General features: G+C 47.0%; 5 protein-coding genes and 1 long non-coding RNA gene across 8 annotated transcripts; 2 read left to right on the top strand and 4 right to left on the bottom strand.

Annotated features, from left to right (window-relative positions):
• Positions 1 to 86: 86 nt before the first annotated feature.
• On the bottom strand, positions 87 to 1821 carry LOC136191265 (neural cell adhesion molecule 2-like). The gene is made up of 4 exons (XM_065979598.1): positions 1743 to 1821; positions 1112 to 1354; positions 481 to 1053; positions 87 to 398 (listed from the first exon to the last, which is right to left on the bottom strand). The coding sequence occupies exons 1-4, from the start codon at positions 1801 to 1803 to the stop codon at positions 253 to 255; spliced, it is 1023 nt and encodes a 340-aa protein (XP_065835670.1). The 5' UTR covers positions 1804 to 1821; the 3' UTR covers positions 87 to 252.
• A 170-nt stretch (positions 1822 to 1991) lies between these two features.
• Positions 1992 to 3867, top strand: LOC136191264 (uncharacterized). 3 transcript variants are annotated; one of them, XM_065979595.1, is made up of 5 exons: positions 1992 to 2256; positions 2326 to 2382; positions 2506 to 2584; positions 2638 to 3021; positions 3084 to 3867. In XM_065979595.1, exons 1-5 carry the CDS (start codon positions 2200 to 2202, stop codon positions 3716 to 3718), a joined length of 1212 nt encoding a protein of 403 aa, XP_065835667.1. In that variant the 5' UTR covers positions 1992 to 2199; the 3' UTR covers positions 3719 to 3867. The 3 variants fall into 3 exon arrangements, with proteins under 3 accessions (XP_065835667.1, XP_065835668.1, XP_065835669.1); XM_065979596.1 differs by having other exon boundaries at positions 1998 to 2256; positions 2490 to 2584; XM_065979597.1 differs by lacking the exon at positions 1992 to 2256 and having other exon boundaries at positions 2269 to 2382; positions 2490 to 2584.
• Positions 3868 to 5696: 1829 nt separating this feature from the next.
• Positions 5697 to 12674, bottom strand: LOC136191254 (protein mono-ADP-ribosyltransferase PARP14-like). Its single transcript, XM_065979563.1, has 8 exons — positions 12023 to 12674; positions 11692 to 11964; positions 11217 to 11462; positions 8601 to 11068; positions 8326 to 8544; positions 6698 to 8267; positions 6297 to 6644; positions 5697 to 6239 (listed from the first exon to the last, which is right to left on the bottom strand). Exons 1-8 carry the CDS (start codon positions 12624 to 12626, stop codon positions 5926 to 5928), a joined length of 6042 nt encoding a protein of 2013 aa, XP_065835635.1. The 5' UTR covers positions 12627 to 12674; the 3' UTR covers positions 5697 to 5925.
• Positions 12675 to 13038: 364 nt separating this feature from the next.
• On the bottom strand, positions 13039 to 15802 carry LOC136191257 (uncharacterized). The gene has a single exon (XM_065979575.1). The coding sequence runs from the start codon at positions 15725 to 15727 to the stop codon at positions 13205 to 13207; it is 2523 nt and encodes an 840-aa protein (XP_065835647.1). The 5' UTR covers positions 15728 to 15802; the 3' UTR covers positions 13039 to 13204.
• A 434-nt stretch (positions 15803 to 16236) lies between these two features.
• Positions 16237 to 18808, bottom strand: LOC136191260 (neurotrypsin-like). The gene is made up of 7 exons (XM_065979582.1): positions 18679 to 18808; positions 18539 to 18627; positions 18158 to 18478; positions 17596 to 17904; positions 17111 to 17446; positions 16836 to 17054; positions 16237 to 16785 (listed from the first exon to the last, which is right to left on the bottom strand). Exons 2-7 carry the CDS (start codon positions 18588 to 18590, stop codon positions 16397 to 16399), a joined length of 1626 nt encoding a protein of 541 aa, XP_065835654.1. The 5' UTR covers positions 18591 to 18627; positions 18679 to 18808; the 3' UTR covers positions 16237 to 16396.
• Positions 18766 to 20698, top strand: LOC136191268 (uncharacterized). The gene is made up of 3 exons (XR_010670810.1): positions 18766 to 19494; positions 19775 to 19855; positions 20156 to 20698. It is a non-coding gene; the product is annotated as an uncharacterized lncRNA (long non-coding RNA).
• The last annotated feature ends 356 nt before the right edge of the window (positions 20699 to 21054 follow it).

The raw sequence follows: 21054 nt of genomic DNA, 5'->3' as shown, positions 1-21054 counted from the left end.
CTTAGAACGTCTCCAGGTAAGAAACTGAACGGCGGGAAAGACGGGGGCCCCCATGCGGGTCTCTCATTTATACACACGCAATCCAATCATTGTACCATGCCCGCTATAGCGAACATGTAATGTATAGTGTAATCTGATCAAGTTTATAAGCGCGTACCTGCATAAGTTCCAAAGCAAAAAAAAGATAGTAGAAAGAGAATAAAGACGTTCGTCCTAATTAACCGTAGTATTTGATATCGAAAGGGTGCATGCTCAAAGCTGCAAAGCCATGACTAGAAGCAAGAAACTCCACACGCTGGTTTGAAGGACTGTAGCAGTTCCTCCTGAGGTTGTGGACTCTTCCCTTGCATGGGGCTGCACAGTAGATTCTCTCAGTACCTCTTGCTCATAATTCAATACTATAGAGCAAAATTCGTGTTTAACTAAGAAATTGCGGCGGCGCAACCAGGCGCTTGGTTACGCTGCTATGCTTCCGCATACCGTTAATTGAAAGCTTCCACGTGTGGGTTGCGTTTCCGTTCTCGTTTCTCGCAACACAGGCAAACGCACCACTGTCCGCTTTCGTAACGTTGCGCAACATCAGTTCCCGTCCTTGATCGAGCATGACCTGTTCCCTAAACCAGGTAAATGTAGGCGGAGGAAATCCACTAGCACCGCATGTAAGCGAGACGTTGTCACCCTCGTTCTTCTCCAAAATTTTTGGCAAACCTTTCTGCATTTGGGGTGCGATACCGGAAATATTTAAATGTATAATGTCTTCTGCTTCTTTGAGATTGTCCAGTGGGCCCCCGGCACATTTGTAGTTTCCCTCGTCGAGCTTTTCGACGTTGCGCACTATGAGCGTACATTGCTTTTTGGCTTTGTGCCAGTAGATGGAGTAACGCTTGCTGGGTAGCACCTGTATTTCCTTCTCCTCATTCTTTCCTCTAAAATACCAGCGGACGAACAGGGAGCTCCTCCGATCGTCTTTGTTGGCAAAGATGCATGACAGCTTTGCAGACTTCGACCAAGGCACTGTGAGTTCACGTCGTATCGCTGTAAGGTTACGAGGCTCTGCGAGAAGGTTTTCATTTAGATATGGCCTGGTTATAGAAGGCGCGCGCGAACGTACCGTGAACTTCTATCTTGAACTTGGTGTTGCCGCAGGCGTAAATGCCCGCGTCTTCGGGCTTCAATTTACGTATCTTTAGTTTGGTATAGCCGCCTGCCGTGTTGGTAATTTCCGCTAAACTGTTATTGATCGCGCTGAACGGTTTGCTGTCTTTTGTCCACAGTTGGTCACTCTTCTCGCAGTAGAGTACAACTCTTTTTCCCTCCGTGTAATGAAAGTTCACTTCCTCAGACCCTGCGTCATCTGTCAATTAAAATTTGCATAAGGGAGTACCCGGATCCTTTGTGGGCGATTCTTTCGCTTTCGATCGCCCTCTTTATACCGCGTTCTCACTAACAAACATCGCAACGGAGCAGAGCTAGCTAGATATACTTCAAAAACTCGGCTGGCGCTCATTGATGTCGGCACATTACTAAACATTAGGTCCAAATTTATCGAGCCAACTTCCAAATTTGTTGTTAGAATTAGTATGTTAGTGCCATGCGCTTCAGATTCTACATGATTTTGCTTGTGGCAACACAACAAAGAAGCATGTTTCTTCTCTTGCGTACGTTAATTGGGCGTGTCCGCGTTTAGATGCGAACGATGATTCAAATGCCTTCGCGAAACAGATTATACAGTGCATTATTACCTTGCAATAGCAACAACCCTGTAGCAAGTACGCGAACGCATAAACGCCACCTGGTCAACATAGCCGTCACATATGAGTTCTGAGCGGGATGTTTGGTGTTACCCCTTCTTATGTAATTGTTAAGCACGTGATCTCTTCCGGCAACTAACGATCGAGTTTCGAGTTGCACTTTGGGCATAACTGTTTGCAAGCGTATGGGCAGCTATTTCGCAGGATATATTTCGCTTCTGGCCTCCAAGTAACGTAGAACGTGCTCGTGCGTGGGAAGGCAATTTCCTTGAATCACTCTCCCACGACTCAAAAACGAAGAGGCATACGCGGCAATACCTACTAAGGCTTTAGGAACGATATTAACAGGGGGGAAATCCTGGAGGAAGAGTGAGATCGGTCTCATTGTCGTTTAAAAATTGGGCGGCGTTGCGGTCAAGCCTTTGACTTTTCGGGGGCTGCGACGTGCATGCGTGGTAACCGGTATCCATCTTTATGCTTCTCTTCTCCTGCGAAAAGAGCTAGAGTAAGGCGCTTTTCCTCCTCTCCGGAGCGGCTCCGCCGTGACTGTGATCTAAACTATTTATCTATACAGCGTCTAACGCCCTTCAGATTAGAAGCAATCCTCATCATTCTAGCGCTGCCTTTCTGGGTGAGTTTTTGTTAGACTTGCGTCATTTCTCATGCATGCGAGTTAAGAAGTGGCTCGTAGAGGTTCAATAAGTTCACTGAACGGTCAGACTACATGTATATGCGTAGGTTTTCTCTATATAAGTTGCTCATGCGGATACGGGCGGTTTTTTGTCTTCTTCTTCCGGCAGTGTTAGCTTGTGACGACGGTTGCATCTTTACAGGTAAAGAGGATATGCTAAAACCAAGTGTATTTCCTAAATTACTTTAAATTTAGCTCCAATAATTAACTCGGCCACAAATATTTACGCCGAGCGGTTTGGCAAATACAGGGAAAATTTCAATCAAAGCTTAGAAGACGTTCAACTGTACCGCTTAGAAAGCGAAACTTTCGTTTTATACTCGGAGGGTCTAACCAAACCAGCATCACAAAATGTCACAGTAAAAAGCTTCGTTCACCTTAACGGAAGTCGGTACGACCAAACTCAACGGCAAAAGGATGGCCTGCCTCTTCCTTTTGAATGCCAATGCCTGCCCGACAAAGTTGGAATTTATTTACATTATAGGAAGGCTCCGCTTTGTGATAACTGTAACATCACTCATTTCTTTTGGGTCAACAATAAAGTCCTAATGGCTAGATCCATCCTCGTCCACGTTCTGTGTAAGAGCTAGCTATAGTTGCACGTTTAATTCAAATTACAAGTACAATATTCTTTTCCTTAGATGAAGATAATCCTTTGGAAAAAACGTACACAGTATCCGCCAATGAAACTAAGCTTCATTGCCCTGTGAATACAAAAAACGTAAAATGGAGGCACTGCTTGAAGGACGCATCTTGCACTGAAATTCCGAATCAAAGCGGAGGAATTTTCATAATACATAGTCCTTTCGAAAATGACACAGGCTATTACCAATGCTTCGTACAGCGCTCAAAATCGAAACCGCAAGACTTAGCAAATTTCAGAAGAAAAGTGGTAACGAACGGCAAAGCCTTTCTTCAATCAACAGCTAATTCTCTTACATTCGCCACGGTAATGCCTTCAACGTTATCAACCACACACTTAACTACGACGGTCGCGCCATCCAATTCACCTGCAAACGCGACGGTAATTCCTTCAACGTCATCAACCACAAATCTAACAACGACGGTCGCACCATCCAATTCGACGTCCGGAAAGGAAGACTCTGAGTCGAGGGTGGGTTTGGTGGTTGGACTGTCGGTGGTGGGGGTGGTGGTTGCGGCGGCGGTGGTGGGGTTTTGTTGTTATAAGCGCCGCAAAGAAGATAAAAGTAAAGATTCTCCGGGCGAAACTCCCATGGAAACTATGAAAACCGATAAGACTAAAAAACGACTGTAGAAGAATAATAGAATAATAAATGAACACTGATGAACTGCCGGTAGTCTTAATTAAATATAGCTCAAAGTAGGATTAGCACTTGAAACTTTGCCATTATAAGAGTCACTGGGAAAGGCTAATAAAAGCGCATGCACAAGACCAAAATTGAAAACGAGTGAAAATTCGTCTGACACTGTATGATTTCCCAGTGTGGTTACTTCCTCCTTCGCACACAATCATGACAGCAATGAGAGCAACATTTTGGACGCAATGGCGGTTTCTAGGGTAGGAAATTAGGATCATTCTAGAAAAAAAATAACGCCGATTCTTGATCGCCCAAACGAAGTCGTCGGCCATGGAAACACGGAAACGAAGTTTCGTAGCTCCCGTATAGGCAATTGTCAACATGGCGAACCGACTCTCTTTCCCCTCTCTACGCTCAAGGTGAAGCCTTTCTCGGCGCCATTTCCGCTTCATTGAGCTGCTTTCCTCTAGGCGCGTAGCTGCATTCTGACCGGGGACCCCGACGAATCTCGATCACTGGGTCAAACGGGTACAAAAGCGTTCGCCTTTTGATTTTCGTTCGCCCAAGGTTAATTTTTTTCACTAGGTGACTTCAGAAAGCCAATCGCGACACGAGACCTTCACACAACGTTCCAAGCGGCGCAGGAACCGATCGAATTCAAATGGCGTCTTTCCGTAACAAAGAAAAAGTGCTCCTTCTCGTTTCGAAGCCGACGCGGTCCACGTGGTCTGCCTAAGAGATAGCGCAGACGAAGATCAAGGAATTATTTCCGAGGTTTTCCTTTGGGGGCCCCCGGCCGGCGGAGTAGGCGTGCACTTAAGGGGTCGGAGCTCTTTGCTACATGCACTATGCGGAGTGTCTGTCGTGCCACTTCCCACGCTCTTGAGCATAGACGATTTCCAATCGAATCTAAACATTGAGGGTGGGTTGGGGTTCAAGAGTGAGGGCTGGTGTCATGGCAGCGCATGATGCGTCGCATGTGTATGTGGCATTGAGCGTAGCGGGGACGACACGCATTCGTTGTATAGATTTTGGATTCGTCACGTGCTCGGTTCTGCATATCTCTGGCGACTGCGTTAGTGTGCATGGGTCCGTGGCCTCTGCATTAGGGCTTAGGGCGGCTGTCAGTAGGTAGGGCGGTTAGAGGTTAGTATCGGTTGTAGCTCCTTTCCCCAAACGTGCTTAGCTGGCGGCCGCCTCCCCGGTTAGACCATGTTAATGGATTAGTTACGTAATTTTGGTTTAAATAGATGCCTATTTTAGGTCAATTGGACTGTGAGGTAATTTAGGCTGATTATGTAGGCGCCCATTGTCTACTAGCTAATGGACTTGCAACAACTAGATTTTCTTAGGCCTGTCGGCGTAGGTGGCTTGGTATAAATAGACCAGGTTTCCTCTCCTTACATCTACGGCCATATCACGTATCTCCAAAGCGACGGCAGTGAATTTTAGCTTGATGTATCGTTGCGGAGACGTATTCTTCCCCTAGCCACGGGAGTTGTTAGAGAAAATCTGAAGCAACGCGAAATGAACGTTTATAGAGAAACCAAGCGATCATTAGAAGACCACAGGTTAGGTACTAGCTGTTGCCTTGGAAATTATACGATGCCCAAAGCAGCCGCAATGAGATCATCGTACGTTTAATTGTCATTGTCTTTTGCCAAAGAGCGAGACTCTTTCCACATTCCATAGTTTCGTGAGCGCGTCGTGCCGTGAGTCACTGACTGTATTTGATTGCCGTTGCCATTCATCCATCACGACATAGTTAGTATAAAAAATGATTCTCTTGTCCATCGAGCACGTCGTGATTGACACCGTACCCTGCTCCGTCGTACGCGCGTAGACGCTGTTGTAGCCAACATTCTCAAACTTTTCAGAGAGATAGACCACAGCGATTTTATTTATACCTCTTCAACACAGTCGAAGAGGATCCGCAATGATTGTGTTCAATGACAATGTTGTCAACGACAAGTCTTCAAATTTACGAATGCATGTGTGTAATAGGCATAAGTAGGTTACAGAAACGGGAATGATGACCATCAAAAATAACCAACCACAAAAACAATAACCAACCAACAGAAAATAGACGCACTTGCGTGCAAGCATGCAAAAAAGGCAACGGGAATGATGACCAACAAAAATAACCACAAAAACAGGAACAATAACCAACAGCTTGCGTGCAAGCATGCAAAAAAGGCAACAGTCACAATTTCGTCGTATTGAAGACAATTAGATAATCAGGATAAGCGTGGTGGTCGGTGAAACAGCTAGCAAATATACCTGGGTTTGTCATGTCGTTGACAGTAGAATCATACGTATCAACAACGCTTGTCAGAGCATCAATAGGGGGCGGCTCTACCATATCCTTTGTGCCAAGGGTGAACAGGCCAACAAGAACACGGCAAAGAAACATGTTCTGATTGCCATTTGCATTTGCATTTGGAACGGCGTAGCCTGGTCTAGCAGAATAGTAAGCATCCTTTGCGAAGTAGACGCCTTGGCCATACTTTTTGCCGACTGTCAACAAAAAGAGATGTATAACGAAATAAATAAATAAATAACGAACGCTTTTACCATTTTTTCCAGCATACGAACGATTGAATCCTTTCGTTACTATCTGCTGAATAATTTCTTCGCTGGTTCCATGCCAAAGGTTCCATTCTACCCCAAATCCTTGTCCTTGATTTGCTAATGCAGTAGCTCGCTTCTTCTCTAACATTTCCTTTTCTCTTGCATAAAACTTGTATATCCGAGGGTTTTGGATTCGTAAGATGCTGACTATGTGCTGAGCGGTAATTCCACCAGCGGTGGCGAGAAACTTTTGGGAGACCTCGTTGAACTCTGACGAATCCTTTTTAACTTCAACGCGAACAACCTCTTTGCCGTCTTCTATTTCATCCCAAGTGGATGGCAAAGCAATTCCTATAAATATAGTGCAATGAAAGAGCGCCAAATCTTAAGCTATATCTAAGTACCGTCGGAAACGTCCTCTCTCTTAATCTTTCGTATGTTGCCGCTATTAATCGAAATCTGCTTTCGCCCAGCAGCGTCAATTTCAAACTCACTTTGTCCCACAGTAATGACCGTCTTCTCCTGTCGCACAAGAGCGTCTTCGATCTGTATTGTTACTTGTGGCGAGTACTCGCGGTAACCGGTGTCGCTGAGCCAAAACCAACTGACACGTGCTTTCAAGTTAGTAGCTGCAACCACTTCTGCGACGTGAGCCTCTTTGTCTGTTTTCCAGTGTTCAGAAAGTGCCTTGACAACGACTTTCATTGCATTTCTAGTATCTTCTTTCCATCCGGAGAGAGTAATTTCAGGACTGGCATCCGCTGCTCCAGCTTTGAATGTCATAACGACGTGCTTTTCCAAGACAAGAGTTTGCAGCTGCATGAGCTTTTCCTCGTCTAGATTCTCTGGAACGGCGACATCAACGGTCTCCGTAATGCATTCGCTGTTTATCTCTTCTTTGAGCGCTCTAAACGCGTCGTGGCATTTCTCCCCTAATACGGTTATCACCACAGTATCAGGAGGTTTTGCAGCATCGACGTTTCGTACGGGATCCTTTTTTGAAGCTGAGCCAAAAACGCTACCGACAACATTGGTGAAAAGTTTTTTCATTCTTGAACCGAAACCTCCACCGTCGCCGCTAGTATCGTCGTCACGTATCTGGTTGGGAAAGCATGATCGTAGCTCGGCCATAAAATCGTCTAAGCGAGGAGCGTCGAAGACCAAAACGTAAATGTTCTGCAACGTGGATGCAACGCTTTCCTGACTATACTCAATAGCTGCCTGGAAAATGGCGGTGGCAGTTTCAGAATTCAAAAAGCCGAGATTGCCCGTGCCTAAAGCAGGAATGGCTATGGAACGAACGCCCGCAGCTTCAGCAGCTGCAAGGCATTTGACAACAGAAGACTTCAAGTCTCTCGTTCCATTTGGAGGAACATTTCGCGGACAAGCAAGAGCAAAGACATGCTTTGCTTTGACACCGCCACTGCCTGCAAGATCAACCATTTCTCCTACAGGTATGCCGTTCGGGTGCTTAGTGTTGCATTCGGCCTGAAGGTTTGGGCCCGCCAGAGTGTGTATCTTCTTCGCCACTATTCCCTTGCGAAGATCGAGAGAAGGATCAACGGGAACGACAATGGCGTCGGCATTGAACGAAACAATGTCACCGGTCTCTACGGTCAGCTTCGACCCGTTCTGCAACGTGATCATATTTTTTGGTGCTACTGCTCCTGCCCTAGGCGGCTGTTTGCCAGCCACTTGCTTTCCTGCAGGTAATCCTTTCAGATTAATGTCCAGTTTTGCCACCTGGTCTTTGAAAGCCGACAGCCTTGACTTGTCAAAAACTACAAGTCGAATGGTTGCAACTGTAGTATTGGGCGACTGGGAATAAAAATCTGTTATTCCTTGACAGATTGACTGAGCTGATTTCTTGTCAGAGAGTCCCAGTCGACCAGTGCCCAAAGCTGGAATAGATACGGAAGTAGCCTCAAGGCGAGAGGCTTCGATAAGGAACAAAACGACAAGTTTCTTCAGTCCCTAAATAGAACAAGAAGGCACTAAAACTCAGGTAGCGCAATATATAAATTGATCCGACCTCAGCTGTCTTTGGACACCAAACGTGAAGAACTTTTTTCGCTGGTAGGTTGTAGGCGTCCGTGACAGCAATGCCTCCTTCAGTTAGTGGACCGTTCTTTGCTACGTACTGAGTACAAGCCTCTTGCAAACGACGTCCAGCAGCCTTGGACAATGCCCTTGCTGCCAATGCGCAATACATATCCAATTCTCCATTGGTAGAATTAACAACGATATCAACCTAAAATAATTTTGAGGTTAATTAACCTAAAAACCGAATGACAGAAGACGACGTACTTTTTCATCAGTTGTAGTTCCTTGTACGACCGTAACGGTTGGAGAGACAGTAGTACGAGATGCGGCAGTTTCAGCAGGCCTATTTAGACCAAAGCGGAAACGATGCTCTTGCGGCGGTTTATGTACAGGCTTGGGAGGAACGAACTCAAGCCGTTTTCTCATTTCTTTCTCAAAAGCGACGACGTTTTCGTTGTCTTCAGCTCGCATAACGAATTGCACGACCTCTATCGAACTATCCTCGTTCTTCGCCAAAAACTCAGAAGCGGAAGCTATCATATTTTTGGCGCAGTCGTCGATAGGACACCCGAATATTCCCGAACTTATAGCCGGAAACGCAACGCTTTTGCACTGAAACTTGGAAGCAAGAGACAAGGTATTGAAAACGGCGTCTTTCAGGCTTTTCTCCGCATTGTTAAGAGCAACTGTGCTGAGAATTTCTTTTGGCCACCTTGGACCGACTGCGTGAAATACGTGCTTAGTGCTCTTGAGCTGGCCAGGTTTCGAACGCATTGCTTGCCCTGTCGGAAGCTTCTTGTTTGCTCTGATATAATCTCGACAGTCATTCTGTAAATCAACTCCAGCTGCCTTTGCTATGTTCCGCGCAAGACCGCCACTGTGCTGAAGGTCTTCATTGGCTGCGTTGACAATTGCATCAGCCGTGTGACGGCAAAGGTCGCCAACAAAAAGAGCCATTGTCTTCCCCGGATGGCGAGCGCTTCGAAATTCGCCTTTCTTTTCTGAGCCTACCATTGAGCGAGTGGCTGCGTCGAAGACTGGCTCGGGCTCTTTGTCTTGATCGGTTGCCAGTATAACACGGTATTTTCCTTCAAGATGGCTTTTCTCTTTTACGTATGACTCGCTGCCGATAAAGCGATAGAGTCCGTACTTTTTCACTTCTGCAGTCGTCTCCTTAATGCTTCGAGCTGCATTGTCAATTTCTCTTCGCAACGGCTGCAAGCCGTCGCGATTAGCACTGAGCTCTAACGTATAACGCGGACCCGGAACAACCTTAATTTCTGCTGAAAAAGCTTTCAGTTGGTTCTTAATTGCCATAAGTGCATTCCATTTGTACGTTTGAAGAAAACGGCCAGTTGCCGTAGGAAAATCGAGCGTTATGCTGTAAATCACGTTTTCCTTGAGATACTCATTCACTTGCTTTGCTACAAAAGCTGCGTCCATCGCCGAGCCAACGACAAAAGCATCGCCGCCGGTCACCATAGCTCGAGCCATGTCATCCAAGCTAGGAATGAGAATGACGTCTTTTTTTTTAGCAAAGGTATCCACGAATGACGCGAAATATGCTGTGCTTAGAAACTCTTGCGTTTCCACGTCGTCGACATTGATTTGAACAGCTTGGTAACTAGTTAGCAGAACATTGCGGGCTTTTGAAAAGTCGGCAGGATTTCCTGCCGCTTTCAGACGGTGCTCTCTCTTGTCAACAGCGATGATCTTCACCTGAATGCCGTGTGATGACAGCAATGCATTGGCTTTTTCAAATCCACGCTTCAGAAAGAACGTGTGCAGGTGTTGAGAGACTGGAAGATACTCGGTTTGAAAACCGCTGAGGACGGTCTCTAGACTTTCCCTCACTTTTTCTGCAATCTTATGTTGACATTCAATTTCAATTGCACAACGGGAATCATTTGCTCGAAAATCTACTTCTGACCATTTTCTGCAAAATGAAGCAAACTCATTACTGTCCAAGAAGGCGTGAAGGTTTTCTGCATTGCTAGCCTTGATGTATTTTGTCACAATTGACTCTTCCTCTTGAACGGTCTTCTCAGCTCGCTTAAGCTCCAATTTTAGGGACCGCACACAAGAAGACACAGAAGTTTCTTCGCCAACAACAACAATGACAAAAGATGTCGCCTCTTTGTGAATGCTCACGCCGTCGCCATGTTCTTCTTCCGCAATAAAATCAATGATTGTTTTCCAGAATTTCTCTCCAACAGACACCTTCAGAATTTTATAGTCGTCAAAAAAGTCTCTGGCTGCATCAGCGCATTCTTCTTTCCACTCCTCGCCCTGTTCTTTAGCAGCAGGTTTAGGTTTGATTGAGAGGCAATCATTGTCAGCATCCCAACTTATCTTGTAATTCTTTCCGGCTACAGCTTTCTCCAGTTTTCGACGTCGCTTTTTGACGTTCCACACATAATCAACAATCCTAGCGTCACAGTCTAAATCATCATAAGGTTTTAGCGTCAGTTCTTCTTCTATTTCAACGGTTCTTTCTTCTTCGTCATTGGATTTACTGGTGCTAGCTTTCGTTGTTTTACAAGAACTGTCGTCGCGTGCAGAAGGCGCAGAGTCACCAGCTTCAGGTACTGTTTTTTTAAAGTTTTTGGAAGACTGACGACTATCAGGCGTGCTTGAACCGATAACATCGGTGCACGTGGGATACAAGTCATAAATTTTAACGCAAGGTTTTTCATCTTCCCAGTCGAGACTAGACCAGTCACGTGCAGCATCTACAAACAAAGGATTCAATCTTTAGCTTTTTGAGGAGCTATTTTGATTTGGTCAACTAAAGCTTTAGACTATGGAACAGCAGTATGCGTAGAAACATGCGCATCTTTAATTGGAAAGCATGAAGCTAGCACATGCAAGGGTTCCTACCTGATTGCTTTCTGAACGTCACCAAAAACTCTTTTCCAGACTGCGCTGATCTTAGAGTTTTTACTTCCTGAACAAAAGCACCGTGTTCGTAGAAGAGAAATGTCACGTCATCCTCCGATAAAGTAGAGCTCAAGCCTGTAACCGTAACATGCCTTGGCTTTTCAATGCACCGAAACCGAGTATGAGCTGATGAATTGGTAAACATAGCCCCTACGTTGTCGTTCAGGACTTTCATCAGTGAATCATCTGAAAGAAAAGCATATTTATCGAACGAAAAGAAGATCAAAGTTATGAACGGTGGGAGTTGTCTAATTAGATTAGTACGCTATCTGCTACGAAGGGAACCAGCGGAATCAATTGAAATGAAGTCGTTAGCAAAAAGTCCGCAAGGGAGCTTAGTATATAGACAAAAGGTCAGGGGTACCGCGCATTGGATCGCGCGCAATCGAAAGGGAAACGCCTCCGGTGTGTATACCTGCCGTAATATTGCCCCCAGTGAAAACAACCCAGCAGTTGATATCGTCCTTTTGAAAACACTGCGCCTTTACACCTGCTCCCTTCAGGGCAACGTCGCTGACTCTCAAGCGACGAAGAAGGCTTCCGCCTGAAGTGATGTCATCAGGCGCATTTTCAAGAAGAAATCGGCTGCCGTCTAATTCAGTTGGCTCATCGATGTCCCACGTTAGCCTTTCTCCTTTGTACGTAAGACAATTTTTGGCGAGACGCCGCTTCCACAAATTAAAAGCAGCTACAGACAAGAAGAAAGAGCGTAAATAGTCATAGCAAAAGGTGAATACTTTTGATACCATTGCCGTCGTTTAGAACAACAACCGCAGAAACGGCGTCGTCACGTAAAAATTCGACTCTGACGTCGTCTTCTGCGAGACGGCAACTTTCTCTGACAATTGTCGCAAGCTCTTCACTTGTCAGATCAGAAGGCAGCGACGAAAAGCGAAGCTTGCTTTCCGTCTTTCCCACCGGCTTCTCACTCCTCCCACGCGACACATGAGCATGGGCGTTGGCTTGCGCTTTCCGAAAGCCTTCCGCAGCGCGAAGGCGCGCATCAGGCGCGTCACCTGTTGGCCCGTACTGATCCAGAGGAGGATAGTAAACAGAATCAGAAGACTCGGCAGAGACTGTCGACCCGGAAAAAAGGCCACGCGGGTCAACCGCATTGCCCGGCGTGTCAGCATATTGATCAATGCCCACCGCCGTTTGATGTGGACTCGAGGCTTCGAAATTGAACGGAGGAGAATTTGACGAAGTTTCCTTACTTCGGGGCGCCTCAACGGTATGAGATTTCGATTGAGAATTGTGTAAGGGGCTGCCACCAGGATCTCTGCTGCCACCACAACGAATACCGCGTCCTCGACCCCACCCGGTCGCTTTTTTTGAGCGCTCTGATTCCATCGCGGGCGAGTAAGCTATTCGCGGAGGCTCGGGCAGGCTCGGGCCGAGACTCTCTCACGCCCGGATGTTCCATCCTGGCGAGAGAGAGTCTACTGTAGTCTGGGCCCGAGACTAGAGGGCAAGTGCAAATCGAATTAGAGGATAGCCAATTAGGTTGATTTCCTGCTTGAAAGAGAACGTGCCTCCTGTCGTATGGTCAGCGCGTGGCCCTGTTTTGGACTAGACTCTGTCAGTAGGCATCACAAGCAGCTTCTTTTGTCTAAAAAGGTAGATCGTGGTAGCTGTCCTGTCGAGTGAATCATTTATTCCTCTTTGCTCTCTGCCGTTTTGATGAAGTCAACCATACATAATTCAACTCATAAATTATACGAGACCTCAAATGTCGATTTTTCAAGTTGGCCAGGGGACAAGGAGCCTTTCAATTGAATTTTATTGAACAGTGTCGCACAACGCACGCAAGTTCTCCAAGTAAAAAGCGAAGCAGCCCAAACTGAACATATAAAAAAGAAAAGCTACAAAAAAAAGCAAAGTGTGAATAAGAAACCATGCACGCAGGCTTGATAATGTAGTCACGCAAACTACACCATGCCCAAAGCTTTCTTAGCAGCCGCAATGAGATCGTCGTCATCCGGCCACTTCCCCGCCGTCGTACCCTTATCATTTCCTTTGGCCTGCCAAGCAGCGAGACTCATTCCACATTCCGTAACATTCCCTTTCGGTGTAAAAATCCTATTGCCGTAAACGACCGTCATTCCTGGTCCGGAGCACGTCGTTCCGTGCCCATAGTCCCCATCCCCATTCATAACGACATAGTTATTATAAAAATGATCCTGATGCCCAGGAAGCACATCGTGATTAATACCGTACCCTTCTCCGACATACGCATAGACATTGTCATGGTGATGATTATCGTGCCCGTCAAAATCGCTCTTCATTCCATTGCCACTGTACGCAAAGAAATTATTGAACGTTTCATAATAGCACGATCCGTCGTCGTTGTCGATCGCCTCCTGACTGTTATAGTTCGCAATCATGAAATTCCTCGAAATGTAGTCGTAGAGTTTGACGGGCGACGGCGTTTTCCCGTCGATCAATTTCGTCACGTACACCTGACGATCCCAGCTATTGAACGGGCCGTGATCACCCGATTCTCGACACGTATTAAACAAAATATTTTCCGTCAAATTCGAACCGCCTCCGAAACCGTCATTGAAATTGATCCCCGCTCGCGGCCCATTGAAGAAGATATTTCCCTGGAGAAGATTCTGACACGACTTTGACTGGAAATAAAACGACGACTGTTTCTCCCATATGCCGAGCTCGTGAACAAAATTATATAGAATATTATTAAATCGCGGCTGATTACCGTCCGTTCCATCTGGCCCCATCCCGTCGACACTCGACCCCGTCGTATAGCCCCACGAGGCGATAGCCGAATCGCCAATCCAAACAAACTCCGACTTCTGTATTGTCGCATTGCGATTATATCCCGAAATCATTACGGCATTACCGTCGAGTCTCTCGAAGACGCACGAGTCGACGATCGCGCCTTCGGTGCCCTCAAAAAACAGCGCACCGTATCTCTGCAATGCCCAATCGCCGCCCGACGGTATGCCGTGCGGTTCCATGTACGTGTACGCCGCGTCGCGAAAGCCCACTCCACGAAACGAAATTCCCATCACGGGTTTATCTCGAGTTCCACTCACGTTGAAGAGCGTTTGAAGATTCGTCGCGACGAATTTCCAATCCGACGGCACCGTTCCCGTTCCGTTGTGAAAATAGTAGAGCATTTTCGTTTTCTCGTCGAAGAAATACTCGTTCGGATTGTCGAGTTCTTCGAATATGTTTTCGATGTAGAACCAGTCGCCGCGATCGTTTCCGCGACCGCCCTGAAAACCGCCTTTACTAAAAACAAAAGTCGACGTCGTGCCGTCGACGGAAACGTCGTGATTCCCAATTTCGAACATCCAACTCGCCCAATGATAGACGCGCCACGCTTGAACGATTCCCGTTGTGGGATCCTTGTAAGGCGAGTGAGGTAACACGGTCTGATTCACGACAATCCCCGATGGGATAGTATAGGTCTTGGGGCCGCCGCCTGCGCCGCGCGTACCGCACCAGTAGCCCGCGGGCGGGGTAAAATGCTCGCACGGGCCACCGATGCCGAGATAGTAGCGTTGAAACATATTCGGAGTCGTATTCCTCAAAGGAGTCTCGGGATAATATTCCGAGTCCGGTTTCGACGGAACGGTCGGCTTGAGCCACTCGGTCGCCGCAAGCCTCGAACCGAAACCGATCTCGGGATCGGCGTTCGGATATCGCGCTCTAATAGCGCGTTTCGTATTAACCCGAAGTCCCGGAATCGAATCAATATCCAAATCGGCGATATAAATATTCGGTGCGAGGGTTTTATAACCGCTATTGATTCCCTTCTCCGGCGTGGGATCGTAGCGGTGGTCGTAGCGAAACCAGCACGTGTGACTATAGCCGTCGTACTTGGCATCGTGCCAAGTCCACACGTTGCACGTGCCGTTTTTCTGACACATCGTTTCGCATTCTTGCCACGTGTCGTACGTTCCATTGATTGCAATGTGTCCTGGGGTTGGATGATCGCCATATATTGCGTTCTCGTTCATTTCCGTTATCCAATTGCTGCTATTCGAAACGTTGAACGGTTTCCATTGGGGTGTAAGGGGCACGCCCCCGCTTATCCACGCCTCTTCGCCGTTGTAGTTCTGAATGGTCAGTCCGCTGTGAGACGCGTTCAGAACGATTGTTTCTTGAAGAAAGTGAGTTCCCGCTCGAAGAAGGATGATCGAGTCTGTTCCGATCGACGCGACGGCTTTGTTTATTGTTTTGTACGGGTTTTCCAGCGTTCCCGTATTCGTGTCGCTTCCACGTACGGCGTCGACGTATACGGTCGATTTAGCGGGTGCAGGGAAGGTAGAAAAGCGGCTCTCTGCGTATTTTCTGTTTGGAATGGTTATATTGCAGCCCTGCGCTTCGGGAGATCCGTTTAGAGCGTCGGCGACTTGCTGGAATTGGGCCTTCGTGCGATATGGCTGAATTCTTATTGCATAATCTAATGCAAGTTGGCGCATTTTGCAGTCGAACGTCTTCTGATCGCCCGCCGAAAGCGCAGAGAGAGCGAAGAGAAACACAACTACAAAGGTGGACATCATCACGTGAGACAAATCCCCGTATCCTACCGAATTCTAATCCGAGATGTTGAGCCCCGGCGCCGCTCTCGCTTGCGCCGGCATAAGTAAAAACCGTTTCGCTTGTCACAGATTGACGATTCAGTGGGCGCATCTTACGGTATGGTATGGAAATTTTGGTTCGCCTTGCTCTTTTGTCCGTCTCCGAACGCCACCCCGAGGATTGTCGATTTTTTAACACTCAAATAGTAGTCGTGAACGAAGGCTTTGCTGGAACTCGTGTCCAATAATCGTAGACACCAAATTGCTGCTATATCGATTTTCATGTGTCCTGTTGGCCTTCGTTCAAAATCCCATGTTGATACAAAGCGTACCTTATTAGGAAATTCAGAATACAAACTCTTCCTAAATCTAGGTCATATTTACTTATCTGATCTTTCTGCGACTTCTGTGTGTGAGATTTAATTTTCTAATGTACCACTTCACAAGACAAAAAGCAGACGGCAAACTCACGCATACAAAACACAATGTTCGCTAAAGATTAGTCGTCGTGCATGCAGTGCACCGGCCTCTTCGTAATTACTCGCTTCGGCGCATTGCACGGCTCTGAGTTTACGGCACATTCGCGTATATGTCACTCGTCGGATTGTTTTTTGGATCGTTCAAGCCGATTTCGGCGTATTCTTTGTTTGATTGCGAAGTACTCCCACTAGTAACGTATCTTGACTCGCCTTTTTTCAAACTTTTCGCCACTTCGTATATCCTATTGGAGTTCATTTCTATATCCGGTTGTATTTCTTGGAGGCTTGTCTCTGAGAAAGGCGGTGCCGCGGCGTCGGGTTTTTTGGTGGCTAGATTGTCGTTTTCGGAAGACCCGTGGCGCCAACGTCTGAAATAGACGACAATAAAAATAATAGCGATGGTCGACAAAAGCACGCTCAACACTGCGATACCGGCGATGTAACCAACGTGACCGTGAAAAATCATGACACCGGTATTGCCTATACAATTGGGTGACTATATATTAAAGGCTGAAAAATCAATTCTGAACCTGGAGTGGCGACTACAGAGTCAGTACTTGGAGACGATGATGAAGGGCTAAACGTTGTTGGCGTTGCAGCCGCTGATGAAGGGCTAAACGTTGTTGGCGTTGCAGCCGCTGATGAAGGGCTAAACGTTGTTGGCGTTGCAGCCGCTGAAGAAACGGTCGCGCTGGAGGGCGTCAATGTTGTTGCCGCTGGACTGCTGGTCGTCGGTGCAAGCGCCGGCGCTTTAAAACGATAATATAAATGTATTTTTCAGTGCTTCGATATTGAATTAACCTACCGCAGACGGCTCCAGCTGATTCTTTTTTAGAGCAACGGCGTTCGTACCATCCATCGAAAGAGCAGTCTTCTATGCGTTTCTCGGCTCCCGAGCAGCGAACGTTATTCATCCACGAGGGCTGACTGCCGTTTCCAAGATAGCTATTTCCTGCAATCCCCAACACGTCCTTGTATCCCAACTGGCGGCAGAAGATCCGAGCGTCGACGATGTCCCAATGGTTGCTACAGATTGCACCCCATCTTCCTTCGTGAAAAACTTCGACCGCGCCGGCGTAAGAGAAAGGCGTTCCGGTAAGTCGAAGGGCTGCTGAGGGTGGAGTTATAGGGTCTTCGGTATCTGCAAAAAAAATTGTTTAGCAATTTGACCGAATGCGACGTGTTCGTGACCCGTTCGCGCCGGAAACCGGCACAACGTCCAGTTTCCTAAGAATCTATTTTACAGTACGTGCACGTCCAGCTACGTATACGTCAATAAATAGTTCTTACAGCAATTGACTCCGATGTCTTCGTAGTGCTCGCAGTTGTGCAATCCCCACCCGTCAAACACACATTCGTTCAAACTATTTTCTGTGCCATTACACGCAACGCTGTCCATCCATATTGTCTGCCCAGACGTGCCATCGCCAAAATCTTGTGTTCTACTTGCGTCGCTGTATCCGAGTTGACGGCATGCGACTCGCGAGTTCAAAAAGTTCCACCCATCTTCGCAAACGGTACCCCACTTGTTTTTGTGCAGGATTTCTATTCTTCCTTTGGATGCTGTTGAGCCTCCTACAAGTCGAATTGGCGCGGGATCTGCAACAGTATAGGAAAGGAATGCTAAGTAGACTGGCGCGTGTCGCGTCCGTATAGAAAAATACGGCTATAGCTGCATGTATTATAGCATTGCTTATAGCATTGCTATAAGCAATGCTTCTTCGCCAGATGCTAAATACAAAATCTGGTGCGGCGGCGCTTTCGGATGAGAGCCCGACACTTAGATGATAGCTAATTACAGTAACCTGATACACGAAGTGGAGCGAAGTAGAAAATGATATTACAATATTACCATTTCGGCAGACCACTCCGGCATCTTCATCGTGGCCGCAGTTGTGGTTTTCCCATCCGTCGAATGTGCAAGATTGCAGAGATGCTTCACTTCCGACGCAGTCTACGTCATCCATCCATATTTTTCCACTACCTTGGCCAAAATATGCTCTTATTTTGACGGCGAGAGCGTCGGCAAATCCAAGCTGTCTGCACACGACTTTAGCGTCGTCCAAGTCCCATAAATCATCACAGACAGTTCCCCATTCGCCGTTGTGCAAAACTTCGACTCGCCCCTCCCTGGGGGCAAATCGACCGCCGACGAGCCGAACGTTGTTTGAAGCTGCAAATCGACACACTGCAATTATAGACTGTCTCTAAAAAAACTGAAAGCAGACGTCACCGTATGTCAGGTAAGCTAGCGAAGCCACAATAATAAGGGACGGTAGAACCATTTACGATATGAAGCCGGGGTTCAATTGGAGTAGGATTCTAAAAACGCAATTAGATGCGACTTTTAGTTCCACCTTGTTCCATGCCTACCTTTTCTATTGTTCTCAAGTCTTGAGAGACTCTTTTAGGTGTTAGCAGCTCTTCCGCCCTATTACTGAAGCCCGGACTAAGGAAAACTCGTCACACCAGGTCAGTGAGGTCACACTGTGGTCACACGGCCGTCCACTCGCCTGAGGATAATTCTCGATTCGTCTACCGACACAGATTTTCCTCTACAATCTATGGCACTATTGGGATCTTCCACTATAAGCGTTGGATAGTGGATTTTGCCTTAGTCATAAGACGCATCTCTACTCCAAGAGATTATTCGTACGCGTTGATGACTTACTGCAGTATCTATATAGAGACTGGGGAACTAGAAGATTGATCTACATAGACGTATTCTTGGAAAACTGGCACGTGTGCTTTAGTATCCCTGTGTCAGGGGACCCTGAGAAGAGGAAGAGTCGAAGATTCTCACAGAGCGGAACAGGAAAATGCGACGCACTCACATATGGTAGTCTCCACCTGCTTTATATCTTTTGTCGATCCGTTACTATGATCACTTTCAGAAACATTTGCCGCAGTTCGTATGGTATCTAGTCGTAAAATGCTCAAGCAGCATGTCTTCTCTGCTCTTCGGTTTCGTAGAACAGCAAAATCAAATACTCTTTTCAAGAATAGAATCCGAGCGAGCATAGCTTGTTTTAAAATTAGTCATCAAGATATCCGGGCAGACTTTGAAGAATCCGGGACGGACGTGTGAGAGAGGAAGGAACCTGAATCTTCGCCTATCGAAGCGATCCTGCACCCTTTGACGGCGACAACTCCTCAGAATACTGCGAGAGTCTTTTTTCTACCAGCAAGGTAAGCGTTCGCGCTTTTAAAACTCGTTTTCGCGACGATTTGGTATCCGACTTCGCCGCTGATCGCTTTTCCTCAGTTGTTCCGCGTTCCTCGCTATCCGCACGCATCCAGTCAGTTGCACAGAGATGTTCTTTTACTCCGACCGATGCACCGGGACCTCGATCTCATCGCGATCCTCCGAGTTTTCCGAGCCCCAGATACAGGCCAGCACGAACTGAACTCGGACTCCAACCGCGTAAATATGTACGTAGCTTCGCTAAAACGTCGATGTTTCTCTCAGGAACGTACAGCGTGGAGATGAGGACGACCTTGGGAAGAGGGACGAAAGGACTTGAAATTGTCTCCGCCACCGTTTCACCAGGTAGTAATGAGAGTCAGCTAGACGTTTCTTTATAGCGTAGGGGCTCTGGTAATAAACCCCACTTGGCTGAGAGATTGTTAGTAGCTCTAGTAGATTCATCGCTGTTCTAGTGTAGCTAGAGCCTATATGACCTCTCTCTATTGCCTTTAGAACAACACCTTTTATTGTTTGAGTTTGTTAGAGGGTTTGTATTCGCGATTGAGAGTCATTTTCACGAAAAACCGAATAGTTGGTCTTATTGCTACCGGAAGTTCTGATATTTATACAGGACGTTGATACTCTCTCCTTTGTTTTTTATAGAAGGAACTAAAGAGGGGGACGAAGAGGTTGACCGCGGTCCCAACGTCCTCAGCAAGACGGGTGGTCCAAAGTGACCCGGGGAATGCAACTTCATCCCCATAAGTTGCACTCCCCTAAAACTGCTTAGAGGCCTCCGTGGCATGAGGCTATAACGTCTAAACTGCCACCTCTCCTGGGCAGGAGCGGGAAAAAAGGCCCACTTTCACGGCGCGTATCTCCTGACGGAGCTATCTTGTGGTAGTTTCCCCGGGAGAACGGCGCCTAAATTGAAATGCCTGCACGCGTTTCAGATGACCGTGCAGGCATACATTGCTGTGGGGACTGCAGCTTCTCAGTCTCACGCGATTCACTTGCTCGCAAGAGCGAGTGAAGCAACGGCGCCGGGGGACGGCGCGGAGGCGCGCCAAGCGTCTCCCCGCGCGCACGCGGAGGGTGTCGCGGACGCGTTCTATCACGTGGGACAATTTCTACGTATATATTTTATTTTTTTAATTACGCGATTAATTAAATTTCTCTAATGCAATCGATATAAATATAAAAATTGTCTCGTTTTCGTCTTCATCTCCGGTGTCCTTCGCCATTTTGTTCCACGGCGGGTCTATGTGGAGAGAAAAAGAATTTTAGTACTTTATTAGATGAATGTACCTATATAGAGTGACTTATCTGGAGGGGGGTGGGGGGTCGGCGCAAACAAGAATACTCAATAAAGTATTAGACCCCCGGGTGCATCCTTCTGGCTTGGATTCTCTCTTCTCTTCTCTCCCACCCCCGGTCAATAGTTTAGATCCAATTATTGACTCCACGTGGAAAAGTCAACTACTTCCTTCGTTTCCATTGTCTGGCTTGCCACAATATTTGCTAACTGCTGAGCTTGTTTTGTTTGTGATTCCAGAGTGTAC

Source organism: Oscarella lobularis, chromosome 9 (assembly GCF_947507565.1).
Source record: "Oscarella lobularis chromosome 9, ooOscLobu1.1, whole genome shotgun sequence".
NCBI lineage: Eukaryota > Metazoa > Porifera > Homoscleromorpha > Homosclerophorida > Oscarellidae > Oscarella > Oscarella lobularis.
Note: the sequence above shows the minus strand (reverse complement) of the source record. Positions and strands in the feature narration are given on the sequence as shown.

Bases quoted from the DNA above. Each gene is read 5' to 3' on its own strand.
- LOC136191265 (XM_065979598.1), bottom strand. From the start codon at position 1,803: ATGTTGACCAGGTGGCGTTTATGCGTTCGCGTACTTGCTACAGGGTTG. The intron at 1,355-1,742 runs GTAATAATGCAC...TTTAATTGACAG, and splicing joins AGGGTTGTTGCTATTGCAAG to ATGACGCAGGGTCTGAGGAA. The intron at 399-480 runs GTATGCGGAAGC...TTTGCTCTATAG, and splicing joins GTGGAAGCTTTCAATTAACG to TATTGAATTATGAGCAAGAG.
- LOC136191264 (XM_065979595.1), top strand. From the start codon at position 2,200: ATGCGTGGTAACCGGTATCCATCTTTATGCTTCTCTTCTCCTGCGAAA. The intron at 2,585-2,637 runs GTAAAGAGGATA...CTTTAAATTTAG, and splicing joins CGACGGTTGCATCTTTACAG to CTCCAATAATTAACTCGGCC. The intron at 3,022-3,083 runs GTAAGAGCTAGC...TCTTTTCCTTAG, and splicing joins CATCCTCGTCCACGTTCTGT to ATGAAGATAATCCTTTGGAA.
- LOC136191254 (XM_065979563.1), bottom strand. From the start codon at position 12,626: ATGGAATCAGAGCGCTCAAAAAAAGCGACCGGGTGGGGTCGAGGACGC. The intron at 11,069-11,216 runs GTAGGAACCCTT...CTTTGTTTGTAG, and splicing joins GACGTTCAGAAAGCAATCAG to ATGCTGCACGTGACTGGTCT. The intron at 6,240-6,296 runs GTAAAAGCGTTC...TTTTGTTGACAG, and splicing joins TTCGTATGCTGGAAAAAATG to TCGGCAAAAAGTATGGCCAA.
- LOC136191257 (XM_065979575.1), bottom strand. From the start codon at position 15,727: ATGCGCCAACTTGCATTAGATTATGCAATAAGAATTCAGCCATATCGC.
- LOC136191260 (XM_065979582.1), bottom strand. From the start codon at position 18,590: ATGGTTCTACCGTCCCTTATTATTGTGGCTTCGCTAGCTTACCTGACA. The intron at 17,905-18,157 runs GTAATATTGTAA...ATACTGTTGCAG, and splicing joins CGGAGTGGTCTGCCGAAATG to ATCCCGCGCCAATTCGACTT. The intron at 17,447-17,595 runs GTAAGAACTATT...TTTTTTTTGCAG, and splicing joins AGACATCGGAGTCAATTGCT to ATACCGAAGACCCTATAACT.